This window comes from Malaclemys terrapin, chromosome 8, assembly GCF_027887155.1.
Source record: "Malaclemys terrapin pileata isolate rMalTer1 chromosome 8, rMalTer1.hap1, whole genome shotgun sequence".
Classification (NCBI taxonomy): Eukaryota; Metazoa; Chordata; order Testudines; family Emydidae; genus Malaclemys; species Malaclemys terrapin.
Window position 1 is genome coordinate 37,373,185 of NC_071512.1, and position 26,558 is coordinate 37,399,742.

At 44.0% G+C, this 26,558-nt stretch overlaps 1 protein-coding gene across 1 annotated transcript; it reads left to right on the top strand.

Annotated features, from left to right (window-relative positions):
• The first annotated feature begins 151 nt into the window (after window positions 1-151).
• ZMAT2 (zinc finger matrin-type 2) lies at window positions 152-25,007 on the top strand. Its single transcript, XM_054036845.1, has 6 exons — window positions 152-270; window positions 12,280-12,373; window positions 12,876-12,999; window positions 14,175-14,248; window positions 22,060-22,205; window positions 23,933-25,007. Exons 1-6 carry the CDS (start codon window positions 253-255, stop codon window positions 24,074-24,076), a joined length of 600 nt encoding a protein of 199 aa, XP_053892820.1. The 5' UTR covers window positions 152-252; the 3' UTR covers window positions 24,077-25,007.
• Window positions 25,008-26,558: the final 1,551 nt, after the last annotated feature.

Sequence of the window (26,558 nt, forward strand, 5' to 3'; positions counted from 1 at the left end):
TCTGGAACCATGGAGTCTCAGGAGACTTCCCAGAAAGGCACAAAGTTACTCATACTCCAACCGCAGGCACCTGGCCTACACAACCCTGAACATCCGCTTCCGGCCGCCACTCTCCGTCTCATCTCAGAGAACGACGTTACTCTCTAGCTACCGCGGCCGCCGCTCTATGGTACCCGGGAGGACTGGTTCACTTTACGACTTTTGCTGCCGGAGTACGGCACTTTCTGGTTCCTTATTCACTTCACGTTCAACATGGCGTCGGGCAGCGGGGTAGGTGTTAAAAAGGGAGCGCGAAGGGGAGCCCGGGGCTGTTCCCCCTCCCGAGCCTTGAGTGCGGAGCTATGCCCCCAGCCCGGGTAGAGATACCCTTCCCCGCGAACCCGGAGACACTCGCTGGGATGCTCCCGCGTCCTGGCTCGGGGACAGGCTCTGTCTCAGTTGGCTTTTGCTTGCTCCTCTCCCCGTGGGCTCGGGGCAGTCTGTGCTCGTGGCCGGTCACTTGAGGCAGGTTCTCATCCTCCGTGCTTCGGATCCGGGCCAGGCGCTCCCTTTGGCTCAGTCTCTTCGCTGGCTGGAGGGTTGTTCCTCTCTCTGGTCGCGCTGTGCTTTGTGTCTCCCAGCGTCCGCCGCTAGCTTATGAACAGGATTCGTATTTGGTGGGAGCCTGCTTTAGCTCTTCCCATTTCGTGGCAGGGAAGTTAGTGTGGTAGTTCTGTGCAGGGAGCCGTTACATTGTAGTGTGTGGATTTTGATCTAATTTTTCCAGATACATTAATTCAGTGGCGCTCTCCGCCTTTCCAGACGACAGTACCCCTTTTAGGAGTCTGATTTATCTTGTGTACCCCCAAGTTTCACCTCATTTAAACTACTTGCTTACAAAATTAGACATAAAAATACAAAAGTGTTATAACACACTGTTACTGAAAAATAGCTGACTCTCATTTTTACTGTATAGTTATAAAATGAATCAATTGGATTATAAATTTGTTCTTACATTACAGTATATAGTATACAGAGCAGCATAAACAAGCCATTGTCTGTATGAAATTTTAGTTTGTACTAAATTTGCTAGTGCTTTTTTTGTAGCCTGTTGTAAAACTAGGCAAATATCTAGATGAGCTGATGTACCCCCTGGAAGATCTTTGTGTACCACCAGGGGTACATGTACCCTGGTTGAGAACCACTGCATTAATTAGTGTTCTGGGTTTTGATGTAGTGTCCTGATCGCTGTTCATTTCAGTTACTCTGGGAGAAGTTTCCTCCTTTGGTTGGAGGTTAATATTGGGAGATCTGGGACTGTTGTTAATCTATTCATAAGTGCTTATTCAGATTTAGATTTTGCTCCTTCACTGCTTTGCAGTAGGATTGTTGCTGCCTTAGCTGAGATGGAGCCAGAAGTGCAGTTGTTTTTTTAATATGCTAATGAGGGTGGGGTTCATCTTACCTTTGGTCTGTGACTCCTATTCTGCTATACATGTAGAATTTTGTTTGCAGGACTGTAAGTGGAAGGTTTCTATTTAGGCTATGTCAACACCACAGACTAGTCACTGTAAGGTCTCGCATGTAGCCGCTCTATGCCGACAGGAGACAGCTCTTCCGTCCGCTTAATTAAGCCACCCCCCACGAATGGTGGGGGAGAGTGTCTCCTGCCAACATAGCGCTATCTACACTGGTGTTTTTGTTGGTGAAACTTATGTCGGTCGGTTAGGTGTGTTTTTTCACACTCCTGATGGACTAAAGTGCTAGTCTAGACATAGCCTTAGAGCTTGTGCCATTATGTATACTTTTTTGACAAAGCTGGGCCACAGACTTGCTTCCTTAATCAGTAGTAGAATGAGAGGTGATTGTATCTATCTAGTGGTTTCTTTGGGGCATAGTAGGTCCTGCAGAGGTTTCTGTAATTTTTTATAACTAGTTTGAAATCCCCTGAACCACTTATGATTCAGCTTAAGTATATTTAATTTAAGATGTCTTAAATTGCCGTTTTATTATAAACCTTTATTTGTTTTGTGACTTTTCCTGAAAGATCATAACTCTTATTTTATCGATGTTGACCTTTTCTGTTAATATGTTGAGATCATAGGAGATTAAGGTTGGAAGAGACCTCAGGAAGTCATCTAGTCCAACCCTCTGCTTAAAGCAGGACCAACAACAGGTTTCTCTCCCTGACCAGGAAATGAACCCTGACCGTGGCGGTGAGTGCGCCAAATCCTAATCACTAGACTACCAGATATGTTTCTAGTAGGTGTAAATGCTTCGACAGATCTATGTGGATGATGGCATGCTTAGATCATTCATGTGCATGAGTGTAGGTTTTATCAGTTGTTTAGTGGGAGTCTGGGTTTTGAGAATTACTGTAGTAGACACTTGACAGGTTATTGTCTATGTAGAAAGTGGTAGTGCTGAGGGGGAGAGGGACAGATTTGGGGTAACTTCTTTCTTCTTCCAACTTGAACCTACAAAAAGCTACCTAGGAAGAATTCACCACTCTTGCCCCTCCTCTCAAAAACAAAATGAAACAAAAACCTGACCTCAGGAGAGACACTGTTCTCTGCACCCTCCCCCCCCCCCCCCCTTGAAACCCTGCTCTTCAGAGCCACAAGTAGAAGGAGGTGGAGTTCCCCCACAAAAATGCACTTGGGCAAATATCTCTATTTTCCCCTGTAGAAGAGACTTTTCTTTGCTTGAAGTTTAGCAAAAATAGCTTGGAGATTTGACTATCTTATCCCCAAGCCCAGAGATAGAGACTCATGCCCTCCAAAAACCCCTCAGTGCTGGGGAACCTTTCTCTGCAAATTCAGGGCGATCTTTTAGATTCTGAGCTACTTGAGGGGCTTTTGGGGGACACGAGTCTCTCTATCTCTGCACTTGGGGATAGGATTTCCAAATCTCTTGCATTGCTGCTGTCTTCCCTTATTCCAGACCTGTCTGTCTTTGGCCTCTTTTTTTTTTTTTCCTTTTGGCCCCTCTGTCCTCTGATCTGTGAAAAAAGTGACAGCTTCCAGATTGGCTTTTGTGTTACCGTGTATACAGTAAAGATCTTTGTTGTTCATTATCCATCTGCTAAGTGGAGAAGCCTCACTCCCCTAAACCATATTCTTCCTGGTGCCTCAAACTGCTGCCAGTTCACTTATCCGAACACTCAGTTTAAAGGCTTGTCTACACTGGCAATTTACAGCGCTGCAACTTTCTTGCTCAGGTGGGTGAAAAAACATCCCTCTGAGCACAGCAAGTTTCAGTGCTGTAAAGCGCCAGTGTAGACAGTGCAGCAGCCCTGGGAGCTACGCCCCTCATGGAGGTAGTTTTTTTTAGCTCTGCCGCAACCACATGAGCCGTGGCAGCGCTTTAGTATTGCCAGTGTAGACTAGCTCTAAATTGCTGAATCCATGCTATGTAGTTGTGAGGAGGCCATTCTGACTGCATAAAAACCCATCAGGGCTTCATGTTGAAACTGAATGAAAGGAGCATTGGGGTCACATGGATAAGGCTGAGGGCATTAATTAAAACCACTTAATAACTGGAGATCAAGACTGTTGTTTTAACAAACAGGTAATGCCAAAGAGTCAGCTATTAGCACCACGGGGCTTATATATATATATTTTTTTCTGCTTCCTTAGCAAAGCATTCCATTGCTGTGAGTCACATAGAGAAAAATGAGCAAGACAAATGGAATATTCAAGGGGCAGAATGGTCTAATGGTTAGCGCAGGAGACAATCGGGCCATGAATTCTATTCCCCCTGGTTGTAGGTGGATGTGGTGTTCATTCGTTAGAGCAGGACTAGAATCAGGACTCTTGGGTTTCGTTTTCAGCTTTGGCCTTGGCTACACTTGCAGCTGTACAGCGCTGTGAGGTAAACCTGTCTTTGTACAGCTGAGTAGGGAAAAGCGCTGCAGTCTGTCCACACTGACAGCTGCTAGCGCAGTGGTGTGGCCACACTTGCAACATTTGCAGATGTGTTAGGAGTGGAGCATTACGGGCAGCTATCCCAGCATTCATGTGGCTGCAACGTGCTTTTCAAAACGGGGGGGGGGGTGGATTGTGACAGGGAGTGTGGGGGGTGGGGAGAGAGTGCTTTTTGGAGCATGTCAGCTGTCTATTTTGCAAGTTCCGAACTCCCGGCCCCCTGCTCATTCATTTACTCACTCAAAGCAAGCTGCAAACTGTTTGCTTTTCTCTGGTACAAGCTTTGAAACCGGCACTTCTGCATTCCTGCAGCCGGTCACAACAATGGAGAGGAGGCCACTTGACAAGGTGATTAGTACAGCTCTGCAAGCATTTACATTCACACCGGTGAGTCCTAGCCACTCCCACAGCAGCTGTTATTCCTCTCGGAGATGTGGAGTACCTGCAGTGGTGTATCCAGGGAGATACAGTGCTGCAAGTGCCCTGTCAGTGTGGACGGGGAGTGAGTTACAGCGCTTGGGGAGGCTTTACAGCGCTGTAACTTGCAAGTGTAGCCAAGGCCTTTGTCTCTGTTTTGCTATGTCACATTCACAGCCATTCAACTTCTCTATGCCCTACAATTAACATGGGGCCTCGGGTACTTTTCAGTCCTTAGCAGATGTCATCTACAGGGGAAATCTCATCTGTAACCTATAAGCAGTTGTTAATATAAAGATTTAGGGGCTTGTGGCAACCTCCATCCCCTGTTTGATCAATCTGAAAAAGTTCCTTTAGAATCACTAGGTAAGCCCTTGTTACAGATAGATCAGAAGTTGGATCTAATTCATTTCACTATGTCTGGCCTGGGGACGCTGGTAAAATATCTTCAAAAGACTACATCCCTTTTATTATAAAAAGAGAGTGAAGCAGCAATGAAATTGCCTTCTCTTCAGGCTTCAACCAACTTTGATTTGTTATAATACTGCTTTTATGTGGGAGAATCTAGAGTCTGGAAAATACCCCAAAACATATTATTTTGCACTTTGTGAATTTCCCTTTTTTCTTACATGGGGAGGCTAATAATAATCTTAGTTGTGACATGTTTAAAATGCTTAAGAAGCTCAGGGAATAAATGAGAAAAGTTTTCTACCCATTTCCAAGACATTTTTATTCCTATCACTGGTTGTTAATTTCATTTTAAGGATTGCCAGGAGGGGGAAATTTTGAATGTTTGTACTGTTGCTATAATTTCAAATGTTTAATTTTTTTATTTTTTTTATTCATGATTAGAGTCTTCATTTGGCTAAGTAAGGGAAAGGTGTCATGTATCCCTATTCACATCCCCGCCTCCTGACAGGCTCCCCTGGATCCCACTCCCACCCTTCCCTGTTCCCCATCCCCTGACCGCCACCGCCCAGAACCTCTACCCCATCCAACCGCCCCCTCCTCCCTGACTGCCCCCCCATAACTCCCCACTCCCTGCCCCCTTACCAGCAGCAGGAGCTCGCAGCCGCAACATCCGACCAGAGCCAGCTGCGCTCCCCACACTGCCCAGCGGGAGCGATGGGCCAGAGTGCAGCCTGCGTGGCTGTGGGGAAGGGCAGACAGCAGGGGAAGGGCCGGGGATTAGCCTCCCTGGCCAGGAGCTCAGGGGCCGGGCAGGATGGTCCCGCGGGCCGTAGTTTGCCTACGTCTGTTTTAAAGGATGCCTTTTTGCCTCTCACTGTTTCTTTTACTTGTTTAACCGTGGTGTCTCTTTTTTGGTTCTCTTACTATGTTTTTTAAATTGGGGTATACGTTTAAGTTGAGCCTCTATTATGGTGTCTTTAAAAAGTTTCCATGGTTTTCAAGAAGACAGACTTTAGCAAACTCAGGAAGCTGGTAGATAAGATTCCATGGGAAGCAAGTCTAAGGGGAAAAACAGTTTGAGAGAGTTGGTAGTTTTTTAGAGACGGCATTAAGGGCACAAGAGCAAACTATCCCACTGCACAGGAAAGATGGGAAGTATGGCAAGAGATGATGCTTGCTTGACCAGGAAATCTTCAATGATCTGAAACTCAAAAAAGAGTCCTACCAAAAAAAAGGTCCAATTACAAAGAATGAATCTAAACAAACTACACAAACATGTGCTGTGCTCCCTGTAAGCTGTGTGGTTGGGCAGTTACCTAGGAGAGATTCAAGTGCCATGCAGTTGATTAGCAGAGCCATGCACATCCAGCCAGCAGTGTGTGTTTAGGTGCCCCTCCCCCCTGCGGCTTTGCAGCCACATTGCTCCTGCAGCTGCTCCCAGGACCCTCCTGCTGGCTGTGCAGAGTGGGGAAGGAGAGTACTGATGTTACGGTGTCCCCCAGCCCCTGTACCCCATCTCCACAGAGCAGGGTGGAGGGGACAGGGCTTAGGACTCTCAGCAGTTCTGAGGTCTGAACAAGCCTTCGGGTGAGTGAGTGCCTTAAAGAGACAGTGCATGGTCTCTCAGACTTCCCCAGCAGCCAGCGCACACACTCTCTCTCTCTCTCTCTCTCTCTCTCTCTCTCTCTCATGCATGCACACACTCTGTCTCTCCCCCTCCCCCCTGCACATGTACCCCATCTCTGCAGAGTGGGGGATGGGAAACATGGTTCAGGAGGAGGAGAGCGATCAGTGAGTGCCTTAAAGAGACAGCAGACAGGCATCTCTCCAAAACTTCCCCAGCAGCCGTATCTCTCTCAATCTGTGCCACACATCTCCCAACTCTGTTGTTGTTACTTCTTGGTACTTCCTGCAATGCACATATATTCTCTGTAATTTTATTCTTTCAAAATGTGGTGTTTTAGTTTTTTGACTGTCTATGCATTTCATAATTTGTATTTCTCTTATACTTAAATCTAATTCTTTGAGTAGTGAGTTCTAAAATTCCTAACTTGTCCTGCTGGAGTAATTATCCCTATTGGTAACTTTTAAAAAATATATATTATATCTGTTTTTTTTGTTTCTACTGGTAGCGCACATCCACACATTACCTTGGTGCACATAACAAAATTTATTCCACACATGGGTGGAAAAAATTAGAGGGAACATTGATGTAGGGACAAAATTAGAAAGGCCAAGGCACAAAATGAGATTAAACTAGCTAAAGACATAAAGGGTAACAAGAAAACATTCTACAAATACATTAGAAGCAAGAGGAAGATCAAGGACAGGTTAGGCCTGTTACTCAATGAGGTGGGGAAAGACAATAACAGAAAATGTGGAAATAGCAGAAGTGCTAAATGATTTTTTGTTTTTATTTCACCAAAAAGGTTAGTCATGACTGGACGTCTAACATAGTGAATGCCAGTGAAAATGAGGTAGGATCTGTGGCCAAAATAGGGAAAGAACAAGTTAAAAATTACTTAGATAAGTTAGATGTCTTCAAGTGGCAGGGCCTGATGAACTACATCCTAGAACAGCATTTCTCAGATGCGGCAACCAGGGGCTTTTCTTGCCGCCACAGCCTCCTAGGCTGTGATGGGTGGGTGGGGGGCTCCCCCTCCCTGTCGCTCCTGGATGCACTGCCTTGATGTTGGTTGCTGGGGCTACCAGCAGGGATTGGATCCTGCCCCCTCTGGAGTCACCTGGGGCACAATGCTGGAGGACCAGGCAGCCAGTGAGTTCCCCACCTTCCCAGGGGTGGTGGGGCTCAGGCTTTGGGCTTCAGCCCTAGGGTGGCTCTGGCTGCACAATGGCAGGCCGCCCCAGGCTCTGGCCACACGGCTTCGGGCTCCATCCCTGGGTCCTGTCCTCCAGCCGCAAGGCTTCAGGCTCATGCAGCAGGGTTTCAAGTTCCAGCCCCCCGCTATCTCCCCTGGCCCCCACTGCCTCCCCAGGGCTTAATTTGTCCCCAAACTTGCCAGGGCTGAGTAAGACTGCTGTGAAAAGTGATACTTGTATGTTTGTTAATATCACTTTTCACAATAGACCTACTAGCTAGCAATAAATATATACACATCCAAATTATTGTAATTTGTGCATATTTATTTGGTTTTCCTAAAGCTAATTAAGTATTTTATGGAAAAAGTGAGTGCGGCCACCAGCAAGAGTTGGTGGCCATATTCTGAGGCCACCAAAAAATTTGTCCTGAGAATTCCTGTTAGAATACTCAAGGAGCTGACTGAGGAGATGTCTGAACCGTTAGCGATTATCTTCAAAAACTCATGGAAGATGGGAGAGATTCCAGAGGACTGGAAGAGGGCAAATATAGTGCCAATCTTAAAAAAAGGGGGAATAAGGACAACCCGGAGAATTACAGACCAGTCGCTTAACTTTAGTACCCAGAAAGATAATGGAGCAATAATCAAGCAATCAATTTGCAAACACCTAGAATATAATAAGGTGATAAGTAACAATCAACATGGATTTGTCGAGAACAAATTGTGTCAAACCAACCTAATAGCTTTCTTTGACAGGGTAACAAGCCTTGTGGATAGGGAGAAGGGGTAGATGTGGTATATCTTGACTTCAGTAAGGCTTTTGATACTGTCTCACATGACCTTCTCATAAATAAATAGGGATATACAGCCTATGGAGCTATTCTAAGGTGGGTGCATAACTGATTGAAAAACCATTCCCAGAGAGTAGTTACCAGTGGTTCACAGTCAAGCTGGAAGGACATAGCGAGTGGGGTCCTGCAGGGATCAGTTCTGGGTCTGGTTCTGTTCAATATCTTCATCAGTGATTTAGGTAATGGCATAGAGAGTACACTGATAACATCTGTGAACGATATCAAGCTGGGAGGGGTTGCAAGTGCTTTGGAGGATAGGATTAAAATTCAAAATGATCTGGACAAACTGGAGAACTGGTTTGAAGTAAATAGGCAGAGCCTTGCATGGATACAAATTTATATCCGTGGAACTGCAGGGCTCTCCCAGATACCGCAGCGGCGGAAGGAGCAAAGCTTGGGGCCGCTGCTCCCAGGAGCCAGCACCCCGTGTGGCAGCTCCTCCTGCATTGCTGTACCACCCCCAGCCCTGCCCCTGTCCCTTCCACACAGCTCTCTGCATCTCCTGTCTGGGAACGTGCGTGCTGCTTGAACACAGGAGCGCGACCAAGGACAGCTGCCAGTGAACCTGGTTCCCGCCCCGGTGGGCAGGGTTGGGGTCAGTACAGCTAAGCTGGAGGAACTGCCAGAGCTGGCGCTGGCTCTTGGGAGCGGCGGGCCTATGTTCTGCTCCTTTCGCCGCCACGTTTCCTGGGATAGCCCTATGGATACCAATTTATATCTGCAGGTATAAATTTGTATCCACGCAAGGCTCTATAAATAGGATGAAATTCAATAAGGACAGATGCAGAGTACTCCACTTAGGAAGGAACAATCATTTACACACGTACAAAATGAGAAATGACTCCCTAGGAAGAGGTACTGTGGAAAGGGATCTGGGGGTTATAGTGGATCATAAGCTAAATGAGTCAACAGTGTAACACTGTTGCAAAAAAAAGCAAACATTCTGGGATGTATTAGTAGGAGTGTTGTAAGCAAGACATGAGAGTAATTCTTCCGCTCAACTCCCTGCAGATAAAGCCTCAGCTGGAGTATTGTGTCCAATGCTGGGCACCACATTTCAGGAAAGATGTGGACAAACTGGAGGAAGTCCAGAGGAGAACAACAAAAATTATTAAAGATCTGGAAAACATGACCTTTGAGGGAAGATTGAAAAAATTGGGTTTGTTTAGTGTGGAGAAGAGAAGACTGGGGGGAGAGAGGGGAACACGATAACAGTTTTCAGGTACATAAAAGGTTGTTACAAGGAAGAGGGAGAAAAATTGTTCTCTTTAACCTCTGAGGATAGGGCAAGAAGCAATGGGCTTAAATTGCAGCAAGAGAGGTTTAGGTTGGACATTAGGAAAAATCTTGTTAACTGTCAGGGTGGTTAAGCACAGGAATAACTTGCCTAAGGAGGTGGTGGAATCTTCATCATTGGAGGTTTTTAAGAGCAGGTTAGACAAACACCTGTCAGGAATGGTCTAGTTATTACATAGTTCTGCCTTGAGTGCAGGGGACTGGACTAGATGACCTCAAGGTCCTTTCCAGTCCTATGCTTCTATCATTTTATGGTAGGAGAGGGAGACTAGCTACTTGAGATGCCTTGGGTGTGGGGAAAGCACCACTCCAGTTGGCTACTGCCTTTAGTGAACCTTCTGTGGTTTGCTAGAGGGACATACCTGATCATATCAGTCTGAATGGGGCTCTTCTTTGTGTTTTAACAATTGTGGATGGGGAGAGGCTCAGAGACTGGCAGAAAGGCTGAGCAGAACAGTTATCTGAAAAATGATTGTGCCAGTGTGGAGACTGAATTGAATCACAAGTGCATATCTTGTCACAACCTTAATTTTAGCATCACCACTGGTGCCTAGATAAAATTTGCACATCATGTATATAGAGGTCATAGCCATGTGATGAATTATTTTCCATAATTAATCCTGTATCCTTGAACATTTGACAGTGTCACTGCCCATCTCCCCTGGCATTCACTTGAGCATTCTTAATTTTTGAGCAAAAGACATTTAAAAAAAAAAAAAATTCTGTTCCAGAAATGTTTTCTCTCTTCCTGTTTCCCTCCTCTCCCCCATTTGTCAGAGACGCGGGAATAGGAGAGTTACAGTTTTGGACCTGAGACAGCTTTTCTGCAAATAAAAAAAGTAATGATTTTAAAGTCTGATGTGTGACTAGGGCCCTACCAAATTCACGGTCCATTTTGGTCAATTTCACGGTCATAGGATTTAAAAGATAGTAAATTTCATGGTTTCAGGTATTTAAATCTGAAATTTCACGATGTTGTAATTGAAGGGGTCCTGACCCCAAAAGGAGTGGGGTGCATGTGGGAGGTCACAGGTTATTGTAGTGGGGGTTGCAGTACTGCTCCCCTTCTGCGCTGCTGCTTGCGGTGGTACTGTCTTCAGAGCTGGAGAGCGGTGGCTGCTGGCTGGGAGGCCATCTCTGAAGGCAGAGCTGCCGCCAGCAGCAGCAGTGCCGAAATAAAGATGGCAAGTTATGGTATTGCCACCTTTACTTCTGCACTGCAGCCTGCAGAGCTGGGCCCTCAGTCAGCAGCTGCCACTCTCTGGCTGCCTAGCTCTGAAGGCAGCAGCGCAGAAGTAAAGGTGGCATGGTATGGTATTATCACCCTTACTTCTGTGCTGCTGCTTCTGAAGCGCTGCCTTCAGAGCTGGGTGCCTGGCTAACAGCCACTGCTCTCTGGTTGCCCAGCTCTGAAGGCAGAACAAAACTAAGTGTGGCAATACCATGACCCCTCTAAAATAACCTTGCGACCCCTCTGCAGCTCCCTTTTGGGTCAGGACCCCCGATTTGAGAAACATTGGTCCCTCCCCCCTCCCCCCCCGGTGAAATCTGTATAGTATAGGGTAAAAGCACACAAAGACCAGATTTCAAGGTCCATGACATGTTTTTCATGGCCACATATTTGGTAGTGCCCTAGTGATGACCTTGCAGGGCTGGAATCAAGAGCTTTATCCCATTGGAAAGGGGAGGTCCCTATTTTCCCATTGAAACCCAACAGTCACTTCTAGTCATGGAAGGACCAGGGATACAGCTGTAAATGTGAAATGTTTATGCATAGAAGATCTATTTTAGGTTATTCTTAAGGGGCCATAGCTCACCAGAAATATGTGCAGTTGGTCTCCTGGTATTTCTGGTATCTGGCCTTTGCAATTGAAGAGATACAAAGATTTCAGTGCCTGATTAAAATTTTTTTTTTTTAAAGTGCTTAGTTTTTCTACAACTTGTATTCTGTGTATGCCACACTTAGTTGGAATATTCTGTATAAGTCACTTTGACTTTGTTTCTTGTGGATAGTGCATCCATCTTATAATCATGTTGATTAAACCTTTATACCACACCATCATGTACTCTGTGTACAGGTATAGACATATGTGCGCACACATCTTTGTATGTATTTATCTCTCAAGAGAATCTCAATCTTACGTTTGTCAGCATGATCTTTTGTGGATTCAGATTTTATTGACTTTGGTTAAAGAAATGTCACATTTTCTGTATTATTGGGTTTTGTCACTTGGTGTTTATGAATACTTGTTTCCATAATTTTTAACCTCCCCCCCCCTTATTTGTCTCATAAATGGAAAATGGGGATTATCCTCTCAAGAGCTCACTAAGCTTTCGTTTGTGCAGAGCCATGAAATCCTCTGCTAAAAGGTGCTGTACAACTGCAAAGCGTTATCTTCCTACACCAGCCCTCATGCTCCTGGCTGTGGGTACAGAGGTCGTCATTGGAGTGCACTTTTAGTGCGCTTGCTTGTCGCCATGGCCCAACAAGCCACATAATTTCAGCTTTGTCCAGGATCAGTCTTTTCTTACTGCTAGTGGAGTTGTGCAGGGAAGCCTCACTGTCTGTTTCCCTTGCAGACTAAAAACCTGGACTTCCGTCGGAAGTGGGATAAAGATGAATATGAGAAACTTGCAGAGAAACGGCTCACGGAAGAGAGAGAGAAGAAAGATGGTGAGTAGTGCACTGACTCCAGGCAGACTATCTTACAATGACTCACCCAGCCCCTTTTGAGTGTGAGAGGGAAAGCAGCTGGAAGCAAATAACAGGAATTCAGGACCAGTTTGTCCTCTGTTCCTTTTCCTTTGCTTGCCATAGAATATAATCCAGTGGGGTTTTTTTCATTATAAAAAAGAGGCCAGGAACCTTATTCCTTCCCTGTTCTATTCCATATAGAGATGGAGGAATGATCAACATCTGGAAATGGGAAGAGCTCAAAGTGTGGCCCAACTGGATGACTGAGGATTCTTTAGCAATCTTATTAATTATAAACTATCACTTACTCTGCTGTTCCCTACAATGCAGGGAAGAATTACTCTTTAAAAAATGGAATCCCAGCATGAACCAGATGGCCCAATGGTTCTCAATGACCTTTTTCACTGTGGGCAACTTGTGATCCATTGTTTTAGGTTCCCAAACCTTTCTGAAGTAGTTCTGTTTTTGGTTATGTTTTTAGGCAAACCGGTTCAGCCTGTCAAGAGGGAACTTCTGCGGCATCGAGACTATAAAGTGGATCTGGAATCCAAGCTGGGGAAAACCATTGTCATCACCAAAACTACCCCTCAGTCAGAGATGGGAGGGTAAAGCACCTTTATTTTTTTTCCAGGCTATCATGCTTTCAGATGTTAACAAAGAAAGTGTCTTGGGATAGTGTTACGTGCAACTAGGGTCATGGCAAAGCAAGGAAGCCTTATAGTATGCCAGTTTTTGTACCTCCTCAGCAGCACAGGAGGAATACTTTTTAGTTACAGCAACTTCCACCAACTTCTATATCGTGTTAGATCTGGAAATTAACTTTCTGGAATTATGGCCAGAAGTGCAGCAGTGCAAGCTTCTTCCTCCCTTACCACCCCACATCAATGTTTCTCAACCACTCTCTGGAAACCTCCTCTAGGCAATCTCTCTAGTCTGGTCAGTCCTTGGCTTCTTGGCTAAGACTCGCAATAAGAAGCCAGTTACATATTGAGATGCTCTTGTGATCTAGATACTTGTCCACTAGAAATGTGGCTTGTTTGCATCACAGAAATCCCCAAAGGTCTCTGCTGTAGTAAAGACTCTTGGTTACTATTGACAGGCGTTACGTTTGAGCTAGTGAAAGGCTCCTTAACCCATCCCCAATATTCTGAGCCATCAAGTCTCTGGAACAAGGAGCTTTAAAGATGGCCCAGAGTAATAAGAAGCATTTCAGTGGCCTGTTGTCAGAGGAAGGTAGCAAAAGATACCAAGAGAAATGTATGGATGGGAGAGAAGGGGTTAGAAAGGGGCTGACTGAAAGCAAAAATAAGCCATTGTACAACTGCAAAGATGGGCCAGTTTCTCTTCCAGCTCTTCTCTCACCCCACCTCACCAAAACGTGGGAAGTAGGACCTGGGAGCAATCACTTCAGACTTTATAGGAAGTGGGTGCTGATTGTACTAGCTCACATTGTTTCTTGGACTCTCTCTGTTGTAGATAACTTCCCTTTCGCCCTGGGGGAGGAGGTACTATCCAAGAATCAGGCTTATCAGAGTCCAGACAATACAGTTCAATGCTCCTGTGTAATGTTGGACTCATACTTATCATATTTCTGAATGCTCAGCATACTATCTAGCATTCTAGCTTTCTTTCGGTGCAGTATTTTTTAGTCTAGGGCTGCTGTCTGGAATTGAACTAGGCCCAGGTGAATTTCTCTCTTTAATTGGCATGAAAGGCAAATTCTTACAGGATGAATTTTGTCTTGTGCTTTGGAGCTGATCCCTTCTCTCTTTCTCCCCAGATATTACTGTAATGTATGTGACTGTGTGGTGAAAGACTCCATCAACTTCTTGGATCATATCAATGGCAAAAAGCGTAAGGATAATATATTTTCTCTGTGCCATGTTGCGTGATCACTAAAATACTGTCACAAGCCTTTCCCCTACCAAATGTACTTCCTTCTGTGTGGCCAGGGCCTACAGTGTCAAGTGTTGGCACATATGGAAATAAATGCTTTTGATATTAGGATTTACTCAGCATTTGCTGGTGAGGGTCATGGAAATGCTGACTTATCTCCTAACAACTTCTCCATGGTGCTGGAGGCCACTGGTGTGAAATGAGCCAGGAGAAATTGCAACAGTTAAGCCCTTCATTGGACTGGGAGTGAGAAAATGCTTCAGAATTTCTGTTGTCAGAGAACCCCATTGTCAACAAGCTGTGCAGTTCCTCAGGGAACTTTAAAAGTGGATGATAAATATCATTGGCGTGTCAATGTTAGAAGGAAATTTCTAAGGAAGGAATAGGGATATGTCCCCCGATGGCTAGATCCCTTTCTTAGAGGGAAGTGGAGCATAATGAATTCCTGAGCTCTGATACCAACTCTGACCTGGTCTCCCTCCATGGTTCTGAGCAAGGTACTCAACCTCTGAGTCTGTTTCCTCATCTCTAAAACATGGATCAAATGCACAGGGGTGTTGTGGGGATTAACTACTTTGTTTATAAAGAATTATTGAATTGCCTTGTAGAGCCATACTGTGCAAGCCATGTGCTGGGCTCCTGTTGATAACAACACAACCATTTAGGCTTGGGCTTAGGTGGGATCAAAAGGTTCCATGGCATGAAGTATAAAAAGCTATCCCTCATCCTCTGGACCAACTGTCATTTCCTTTTCCTATTTGTGTGATCTTTCATGGAAGTAGGAACTCCTATTCTCTCAACTTTATCTTCTGGTTAGTTTAAAATTAACATTGGCTTAAATTTCCTATTTTATAATTAGGTAGAGCTGTAGTATTGAATTTTTAAAATAAATTTGTAGTGACTGAGCAATTCTGTTGGTCTTGACTCCATTGGAATTGCAGCTGACCCAGAATGAGAGGCTGGATTCACAAAGTATGCTTCTTGCTGAGCAGAATATCTACTGTAGATCAGCCTGTTAGTGAGTAGAGCGCTTAGGAGAGCAGAACTGTCCAAGCAGGTGTTCATCCTGTGTGGCTTTGTCCCCCATAAAGCATGATGGGAGTGGAGAAGGAAGTCTTCCTGATGGAGGAGGATTTGACTCCATGCCCTTGCTCTTCAAAGCTGATTAATTCATCAGTGTCTAAGTCCTCAGGTGGGAGTCTGTGTTCTCTGCCTTTGAGGTCAGCATTGTCCAGACATTAATCAGAGGCCATCATCATCAAGGCAGGCACAGATATCGTTTTATCCAAGGAAGCAGGGGACAGAGTTGGGCTCCTTCACTTCAGGTCAGAAGTGAAGAAGGAGGGCAAGACAATACCCAACAAGCTTTGATTTCTTCATTTGTCGATATGGAAAAAAAGTGGTGGAAAAGGAGATCTCAACATCCTAGTTCAAAGTGATCAGTCAGAGTTCTCAGTCTAAGTAGTCCTCAGTCCTGAGTGTAGTAGGAAGAGAACATGAGATATAAACCCTTGTATTAGAGGCTGGGGCATGAGACCTGAGCTAAAGTAGTGGGCAACCTTTGCTGATATAAAGCAAAGTTAGCAAAAGTCAGGCTGTGAACAAACATCAGGCTCTGCCTGCTTGCAAGTTCACAGACTGTGGCAAGGACAGAGCTGATATTGCAGAAACACACATTCCTAAGAAGTGCTAGGCACAGAGTACTCACGCAAACACATTCCAGAAGAATGGTACCAGTATATCCCAATATTAAGGATGGTACAAAAACATTCCTCACAGATAAAAGGAACACACTGACCCCTCCTGAAAGATATGGTCAGGATGACCGTATGATGAATAAAGATGTTTTGATTGATCCAACATGTACAAGGAGATGGGTGATAACTAGCACGTCATGGGGGCAGTATGTAACTTGTTTTTATCAGGGTATAAAGAGGTATCTCTGAGAGTGTGTCTTGGTCCAGCCGAGGGGGAAATGGAAAGTCCCTCCATTTGCTGAGTTGCGTCCGTTGTCACGGGCATACGTTTAGTATCCTCGTAGAGTCTGCCAGGTGCTATTACCGTGTTTTATTGACAATAAACCTGGCCTGGTGCTTTTGTACCTTAATGGATCTCATAGACATCGGGCGCTTCGCTCGAGGTCTGCTGTGCCAGCTGTCTGCGCAGAGCTGGGGCAGCACACAGGGAGAACACACACACGCAGCCAAACATCTAACAACATTGAGAACCCATCTGTTCTGAGGAAGTTACCAGTGGTGGTTTCATCCGTTCTTAAAGCTTTTGACAACTCATCCTTCTGTGCGGGGTGACCACTTGGATCTAGTTTTGCAGTCTACACTAATTAAGCCTTTATACCATCTAAAAGCAGAAATTTTAGAGGACATGAATGAGAACCCTTACTGTTCTGTCAGTGGAGGATCTGTTGATCTGACTTTGCAGCTGGAATGTGGATCTGTAGCTTGTAAGGGATTAGTATAATTTGACTCTACTATGGAACACTGAAAGATCTGATCAGTCCAAGTTAACAGAAACGTACTTTAGCATTGTTCCAGGAACTGACAGTAAAAAGTGCCACTTTCACTAGTAGGTCCTTCCCCATGTGCTGATTTTATGTCTGGTGCAGTGTCATACAAGAGTAACAAACACCACCATTTTAGGATTCTGTGGCAGTTGGAGGCAGCCACTGTTGCATTCATCATAAATATGGTCTATGCTGTAACTGGTTTCAACATCTTCTGAGTATTCAAGGGAGAAGGTCCTTAGAGTTTTTGTTTCTAATTCCTATATTACTTTCATATCCCTGTCTCCTAGAAAGAAGGAATTGGTTAAAAACTGGGGAAGGAGAAATAAGAGGAGGAAATAGTGTAGAAAACAATTCTCTGTCTGTGGAGTCTATGGTCCTTTCTTCTGTGTCATCACCAGAAGATTCCAAGGCCTTTCTAGAGATCATAATCTAGATGCCCAAGGCTCTGGACCTTCCCCTCTCTGTAGCCCAAAATGAAAAGTCTCAGAATTTTTGATATGTTCTTGGTTGTGCAGAGAGCAAAAAGGTTGCTGACCCAATACTAAGGGTCTTCTGGATATAGCTAGGAAGTTGTGGGCTCATCTGGCCACAGTACCAGCAATAGTAAAGGAAATGAATTGGCCAAATTCAATCATATTTGTGGAGTACTTAGATGATACAGTGGTGTGGGCCATATGAGAATGTAGATAGATCTTCAGTCTTCCTGTTGAAAAGACCCAAATATCAATTATCTATTTTTTCCCTTGTGGATCTCTCATGCATTTGAAAAGGAAGATAGTGGCAATATAAGTCCCTTATGTCCCACTTTTATAGAGACCACTTTCTACCTCAAAGCCATTGTTCCTCTGCCAAAGAGCAGGTTTCATGGCATCTATAAAAGCCCCAAATAGTTTCTTTCCTCATCTGTTCCCCTTATAATACTTTTTGAGGATAGACTGCTTCATGTTTCCTTTTCCATTTCAGTCAGACGAATGGATGCTAGAAATGATGGGAAATGGCAGTTTTGTATTTTCGATCTCTTTTTAGGGGGTCTTTCTCACAAGATGGTGCTATGGGGGAAAAATTACTTCCCTTTTAAAGATTGGTACTATGGAAACCGTGTCTGTTGAGTGCAAAGGCTTCTATTCCCCATATTAGTATTTTTCTAAAGTCCTTAAAAGAAAGTGAGGGCCTTTGTCTTATCTCTATTATAAAAAGCTAAACGAATTAATTAAGAATTAAGTTTTACATAGTTTCTCTGTCAAATATTCCTTCCATTATTTCACAGCACTGGTTTAATGTGCTCTATCTCAGATGTTTATTTTCATATTTCTATAAGAGAAAGACTTGGGAAACTTCCAAAGTTCCAGTTCAGCAACAAGCATTTCCAATACAAGGTATTGACATTTTGCATTTTCCAAAGCCCCAGAGTATTTATCTGTGGTGGCTCCTCACTTAAGAAGACAAAGTTTTCAAGCCTGTCTGCACTTTGCCAACTGGCTGGCTAAGCCAAAATTATCCTAAGTGGCTCAAGATCTCTTGCAATCTGCCTGTTTCAGAGGCTGATCAAATGCAGAGAAAGTGCTGTTGGAGCCTAGTCAAAGTCTGACTTTCACAAAGCAACTCTGGATTTCTCAAAGGGACTAGCATTGCTGCTGCTTGACACATTTGAAGAGTTAAAGACAGTGCAGCTAGTTACGGAGCAACTAGTGCACCAGCCAGATTTTACCTCATGGTGCCGAGTGTCATGGTGCCATGAATACTCTTAACTCCCTGAGCAAGATTATGAATGACAACTCTCCAGAAGGGGAATCTTACACAGTTTGAATGGGATTCTCTGTTTAATTAGAGGCTTGTTCAACACCCCTCTTTGGCTCTGATGCTACTCTCTAGGCTTCTGCAATGAGTGGTTTCAAAGACAGTCTTGGAAGGAAAAATTAACATTATTCACCCACTAACTTACATTCGTAGAACGTGTTACCTCAGCAGATCCTCACTAACCTTGCTTCCTTCTTTCTTGCAAAAATTTTTCAAAATAAGCCTACTGAGGTGAGAAACAAGAAAAATGGGATTTTTAAAAGAGTGTTGAGAGTAAACCACTGTAGTTTATTGAAATGTATTTAAAAGTGGCTCTGTTAGAAGGACAGGCCTATATTTGCCACACATTGGGGGTCAGGTGGTGAGAGATGGATCTACATTTCAATAGAATTTGGAAGTAGAAATCCTGGGACACATTTATTTCCTCACTGCATGATCCTAACGTATTATTAACCTCTATCCTTTTTGTAAGATCCTGGGAGAGTTGCTGGTTGGGAAGGGAGGTTGTGTGCAAGGGGATCTCTCTTATATAAACTCATTCACAGAATGAAGTTTGAGCATGATTGATCTAGTCCGTAAAGCTGGATGCAAAGTGAAACTGCCTAATATCTCTGGACCACTCTGAAGCTGGTTTCAGACATGTAGCACTCTTGTGCCTGAGCTTTGTACTGCTCCTTAACTGCTGCTGGCATTGGTGGTTCCAAAGCAATCTGCTGCCCCAAGGCATGTCCCAGACGGGCAGCAGACTATCTGGCAGTGTGGTGGCAGGAAGCCAAGAATGCATGGTGAATTGGCCAGGCATAAGTGCTTTGGAAGCACTGCCATGTGGAAACTTGTTCATAATCAACTCCACTTGTTAGAGAGCTTTGAATCTTCCCTATTCACTCTCTATGAATTAGTTATTTATAGTTATTTATCTTGGTGTTTCATTGGAGGATGGGCAGCTCTTTAATCTTCCTGCCTGCATTTTACCAATGACTAGAAATTCCCTGCTTAACACTGAGCTTTTACAAAATGCCACTGATTTCTTTTTGTCCTGTCATCACTGAAGAGGTCTGCTGCATTGCAGGACTTAATTCTGATAAGTAGAGTCTCCCACATCAGCTCTCCAGTCACTTACACCTTCCGTGGACAGGACAGAGTTGGATTTCCATTCAGAACTCCTGACATTTCAAAATATCTGGGATGGGGTAGAGGCTACCATCGTGGCACCTTTAAAGGAACAAGTCAACTTGTCACACTTTTGTGTGTAAATATTTTGTTTACTATTATTATGAGTACTGTCTGAGATTATTTTAACTGAAAAATGAGATGTGCCTTTCTCTCCCAACCCTCCTTTTTTTGTTTACATGTGAAACTGCTTCTTTACCAAGTGCTGTCAAAAGCACAGTTTCCCTTGTTTAGTCATATGGTTTCCCGTTTCATTCATAGATTCCAAGGCTGGAAGGGACCACTGTGATCATCATGTCTGACCACCTGTATAACACAGGCCAGAGAACTTCCCCAAAATAATTCCTAGAGCAGAGCTTTTAGAAAAACATCCAATCTTGATTTTAAAATGGTGATGGAGAATCTACCACAATCTTCGGTAAATTGTTTCAATGGTTAATTACCATTGCGATCAAAACATTACACCTTATTTCCAGTCTGAATTTGTCTAGCTTCAACTTCCAACCATTGGATTGTTTTACATCTTTCTCTGCTTATATTGAAGAGCCCATTAGTAAATATTTGTTCCCCTTGTAGTTACTTATAGACTGTAATCAAATCACCCCTTAACTTTCTCTTTGTTAAGCTAAATCGATTGAGCTCTTTGATTCATTACTATAGGGCAGGTTTTTTTTAATACTTTATCATGACTCTTCTCTGAACCCTGTCCAATTTATCAACATCCTTCTTAAATTGTGGGCACCAGAACTGCACACAGTATTCCAGCAGCAGTCGCACCAGTGTCAGATACAGAGATAAAAATTGGTAAGGCAACTCCCATCTTTTCATGTGCTGTATATTTATACCTGCTTACTGTATTTTCACTCCATGCATCTGATGAAATGGATTATAGCCCATGAAAGCTTATGCCCATATAAATTTGTTAGTCTCTAAGGTGCCACAAGGACTCCTTGTTGTTTTTAGAGATAAAATAACCTCTCTCCCACTTGAGAATTCCCTTTTTATGCATCCCAGGATCACATTAGCTCTTTTGGCCACGGTGTCATTGGGAGCTCATGTTCAGCTGATTATCCACCATTACCCCAAATTTCTTTCAGACTCATTGCTTCCCAGCATAAAGTCCTCCGTCCTGTAAGTATGGCCTATGTTCCTCACTGTATACAGTTACATGTAGCTGTATTAAAATGCATATTGTTTGCTTGCGCCCAGTTTACCAAGAAATCCTGATTGCTCTGAGTCAATGACTTGTCCTCTTCATTTATTTACTACTCCCCCAGTTTTTGTCATCTGCAAACTTTATCAGTGATGGTGTTATTTTCTTCCTGTTGTTTGTGTGGGTCTTTCACACAGACATGGAAGAGAGAGAGACAATAAAAAATAGATACAGGTGATTGTAAATCCACACACATTGGTTTGGGGGCTCAGAAGCAGGTGTGGATCTTAAATCTACATTTTAATTTTGACTAGGTTTTAGATCAGTGGTCCCTAAACTGTGGAGGGTGCCCACTGTAGAGGAATGTGGAGAAACGTTCGGGGGGGTATGGCAGAACCTGGGTCAGCCCCCCCCCGGGGTTGGGGAGGAAGTGCCACCCAGCCCCACTCCCAACTGAGGTCTAGCTGCAGCACCAGCCCTGTTCCTGACTGCAGCCCCTGGCCCTGGCTCCTGACTGTGGCTCCAGGTGGGGGGGCAGGACTTGGACAAAAAAATGTGGGGAACCACTGTTTTAGATTGTGGAAATATCCCTTTAAAACCCATCACCTGTCAGACACGGCAAACTGCACAGAATATGGAAACAAGGGATTAAGATGGAGACCGGAGCTCTAATTTGCTGTCTGGTAGCACAGAGATCTACCTGCAAATCACTGCTGGGGCATTTTTCCCTAATTGATTTTTCAGAGGTTGCACTTGTGAAGCATTAGCAGTGAACGCATTGTGAGCTGGATTTACTATTGCCCTGTTAGTGCAAAGTGGGTATAAAGTGCTACTAATCAGAACGGCAGCATTTTACATCTGCTTTACACTTGAGTAAATGACTACACAAAGTACAGGGCAACAGTGAATTGGGCTCTATGGTGGCACTGGAAGTGGGTTGGGGAACATTGGTGCGAGGGGATGTATGGGGGTGGAATGGGAATTGGAGGAGGTTACAATGACACTGAGTGTTGAGACTTCTAATTTTGGGTCCTGGAATAGGCTGTCTGCAGATGTTTAATGAGCACTGAAGTAGAAGTAACATGGCTGCTCTCTAATAGCCCTGTCCATTCCTGTCTCCTCCAGATCAGAGGAATCTGGGCATGTCCATGAGGGTGGAGCGCTCCACACTAGATCAAGTGAAGAAACGCTTTGAAGTGAACAAGAAGAAAATGGAGGAGAAACAAAAGGATTATGACTTTGAGGAGAGGATGAAGGAGCTCAGAGAGGAGGTGAGGCAATGGTAGCATTGCAACAATTCATTAATTGAAGGAAGCCACCATGTGTCTAACTATCAAACAAAAATGTGCAAAGAATGTTGGCAGCAAGTGCTCCCAGTACACCAGGATCTCTGCTGGGTTAAAAGAAGGTCTTCTCTTCTTCTGTCTCCCCAAAAAGTCCTTTCTCTGAATTGTGACAGCAGTTGTTTTCAGACAAAACTCTCATCTTCATGTTCTCAGGCATAGTGACACTGATCAGAATATGTAACATTCAGTATATCAACTCCCATAACCTAAATGTGATCTCAGGGCTCAGAAAGTGGTAATTAAACCTGACTTTTCATATATTTCCTTGTAGTGCTGCCATGTTTTCTGGTGCTGAGGTAGAAGAGGATCTTCTCCTATGTTGTACTGCATCTGTGCCACCCCCATGGATGCCAGAGCTTTAGGAAGCTTGATATGTGGACACAGGAACTCTGTTAAAATCAAATGCCCCATGTCACTTCCCTCCCTCCCTCTTGAAAATGTTTTTAAAAGGCAAAAGCAAAGCCCTGTAATGAAGATTTGCCTCCAATTTCATTTCAAAATAACCAGTTGAAAAGCATCTTGTACGTCCCTGATCTCTTTGATGCTTTTATTTCCTATGAATGGTCATTACAAAAAAAAAAAATGCTCCTGGTACATAAGGCTCCCCTGCCACCTTGGTTTCCAGATTCTCTGAGCTTTATTCTACAGCATGGGTTATCCACAGGGCCACCAATGCAATCCTAAAACACTGCCTCCAACTGTACTGGCTTGTTTGGAACAAAGCTGGTCAACTGCAGGTTTTGTTGCTGATGAACCCAAGGAATTTTTATTAATCTATTTAGGGAAATACAAATGCAGAGACATATTAGGGGTGCAGGAAACTCCTTGGGATGAAAGACTACTGGAAATCTACATATTCTAAAAAATAAACCGTAGTATGTGACACCAATAAGCTGCTAAGTGTAGCTGTCTTAGACTAAATCACCTGTGTTGGAGTTACAAAGCGATAGACGTGCAGGTGGTGATGGAAACACTGAGAGACCTTGAGCTCCAGCACCAACAGGAACTGCTGCTGAGTTGGGAGCTGAAGTCACACTTCTGTATACCCCCAGCAGAAGTCTGGCGCCGTTCCAGGGCCTGTGATCTTCATAGAATGAAACATTCTGATTAGAGCAATGAAAACTCTTTGAAGCCAAACTCTCCCCCCCCCCCCCCCCCAATCCCACCCCAGGCAACTTAGAACTCAGCTTATGTTCCACTGAGCAGCTGTCACTCTGCTGCACCAAAAGCCCTTAGACAGTGACATTGTCTGTCTGTAGCCATCATTCGGCACCACAGTTGTTGGAACAGGGCATCAGTACAAGAGAAATGTCTTCTGTTTTAAAAACAACTCTCCTTTTGCCTTGTTGAATTTCTGATTTTCTTTGGCATTTGTTTAACAGGGGAAGCTGAGAATCACACAACACTATTGCAGTATAATCCTCTTAGGTGTAATTTACCTGTTAGGATCACTTCCCTGTGGGAAGCCACTCTCCTCCAAGTCCACCATTTTCCTTCCATCCATTGTCTGTTCTTCAGACAGAAAAGAATCCGGTCTCCCTATGTTGAGGATAGAAATTAGGCTGACTGATAAGTGTCCAGACCTTCTATCTTAAAGGGCTTGCGGTATAAGAAAGTTAGAATCACACTGCATTTCTTTCCTTGTACTGCAGGAGGAAAAGGCCAAAGCCTATAAGAAGGAAAAACAGAGAGAGAAGAAGAGAAGGGCAGAGGAAGACTTGACATTTGAAGAGGATGATGAAATGGCAGCTGTGATGGGTTTCTCTGGCTTTGGCTCTACCAAGAAGACTCACTGATCAGCTCTGGACTTTACCCTTTCTTGATAAAGATTGTTTATACCCCCAGGACTCTGGAAAACTCTTTAAAGACTTGACAGAGAATTTGTATGTAATTCTCCCACTAGATGTTGGCTGGAGGAGTTGGGAAGCAATTCCACGCTCAACCTGTGCTGCAGAACAAGCTCTGTCCCCAGTCATTAGTGCCCTACTGCCTGCAGAGATACCATAACCTTAGCCTAGCTGGCAAACCTCTAAATTCCAAATGAAGAGACCTTTCAATTAGCCTCTTCTCCACAAACTCCCCCCGTCCCATCCTGCAGTAAATTCTGTGGAGTTCTCATGGTTTCTGTCTCTGATTCTTTTAATCTTTTGTGAGGAGTCTGCAAGCTGAATGTTTCTTCTGGAAACCCCATTGGCCTTTAGCCACCTCATCCTTTGTACTAGTCCTGGCTGCTTGTCACTCTGTGTTCTGTGGCCGTGTGTGTGTGCGCGGGGAAACATTCTGTTGGGTACCTTTTAGTGTTAAACTAATACAATTCTGTACAGATGGTATGGTTCAGGAATTGCTTGTCCAGCTGAGAAATGGATACACTTTTTGTTTGCTTAAAATACAGAGAATTCTTTACATTTTTTTAGATGTGTATCAAAAGGAATTGCACTGTAATGAGTGTTAAATATGGATAGTATAGGTTGAATTTTTATTTCTTTTGTTGAGAAGAGCTTAAGACTTTTTGGACACTGCGTTTGCTGAAACTTCTTTTTGTATTTTATCTGCAATGGACTATCTCTATTTTATTTTCACTGTTTTCCTTGTGTTCAGTAGTGTAATCAGAATTTCTTTAGCGTAGGTAAGAAATATCTTTCTGGGATTTACCTAGGATAGAGCTAAAGGGAAAACAGCAGAGAAATATGTGGAATTTGCCTAAAATAAATACATTTTTGGAAACTATCAGATTGTTTTGTAGGGAATCTTGTTTTATTCTCTTTAAGTGAGGACTTTCGAAGTGTGTGTGTGTGTGTGTGTGTGTGTGTGTGTGTGTGGAGGGGAGGGGAGGGGTGGGGTGGGGTGGGGTGGGGGGGCGGGCGAGGAATTGTTGGGTAGGAAATCCCAGACTGGAGTTTCTTGCCTCAGCTATAATAAATTGACTCTAGTATTTAATGGCCATTGTAGTATGTCCCTAAATATTTCTTATCTTATTTGGGGCTTTTTCTTTCTCATCTTGCATCTGGTTGGGGACCTGCTTTCAGAGCCACTTCAGGTCTCCTATTCCCCAAATCCTTTTCATTGCTCCTTTTATTTACTTCAATCCAACCCTCTGTGACTCATCTGCTTTTTCCAGTTAGGAGGATTTACATCTCATGTCGCTGATTTTCATAGTGCCATCCTTTTTATATTGATGGGATCATTGTTCTTGCCGCTCTCTGTACCTTTGTGAAATCTCAGACTCAAGGAAGGGCTGCAATGTATTTAGCCTTCTCTTTCTAATACACACAGAATAAATCCTGTAATGCTTTTCTGCTCTTTTTAATTCCTTAATTTTAGACTGCTGACAGCTTCATTGCCTCAGATATTTCCACTTCAATTCAGATTATAATCCCCATTGAAGATGCTATTGAAATGATATACAGCCAGTAGCATTGCCAGCTGAGATACAACCGTCCTTGGTGATTTGACCCTTGAAACTCAAAAATCCTTTTACTGTGGCTCAGGAACGTCCTCAGTGCACAAGTGGAAAAATGAATTTCATTCCAGCCACGTACCTGTCCCTGTTCAAATCAAAGCACAAAACTACATTTAAATGAGTGAGAGAAAGGAAGCTTGTGATTGTACCCTCAGTGCCTGTTGGGTGGGGGAGAAGGGATTATGCTGCCATGTAGCTGTTTCATGCACATTAAAAGTTTAGGATGTTTTAGATGAGATTTCTACACCAGCCATTTTACCCTGGGTAATGGCTTTGCAGCCAGCTAAAGCCCTTCAATCTTTTGCTCAGACACATTTGCAAACCGCTCATGACTGCAGACTGAACTAATTAAGTTTGGTTTGTACTGATGAAAAGCAGCATGGTCCAGTGGACCATGGATAGAAGTGGGCACCAGGGCAGACCTCCTGTGTCCCTGTTGCTGGCTCTGTTCTTGATTTGCTGTATGACCTTGAGGAAAAGTAACTTCACAGGTAGGTGCCTCCATTTCCCTTTATGTAAAATGAGCACATGCTGCTATGGGGATTAACTAATTAATGTCTGCATAGTGATTGTTGTAGATTCCCTGCATCCAAGACACACAGCCCTCGCTCATTGGAGCAGGCAAAGAGGGTGGCATAATCTCTGAAGGAATAGTTGGCAGTGCAATGGGGCAGGGTTGTGGCCATGCTCCGGTTAGTCCAAATAAAGACATTACGTCACCCAGCTTGTCTCTCAGGTTAGCACAAGACACCTGAGGTCTAGGTGAGTTCTTGACTCAGTTTGGTAGCACTTGCAGACGTGGCCTGTAAAGGATTATC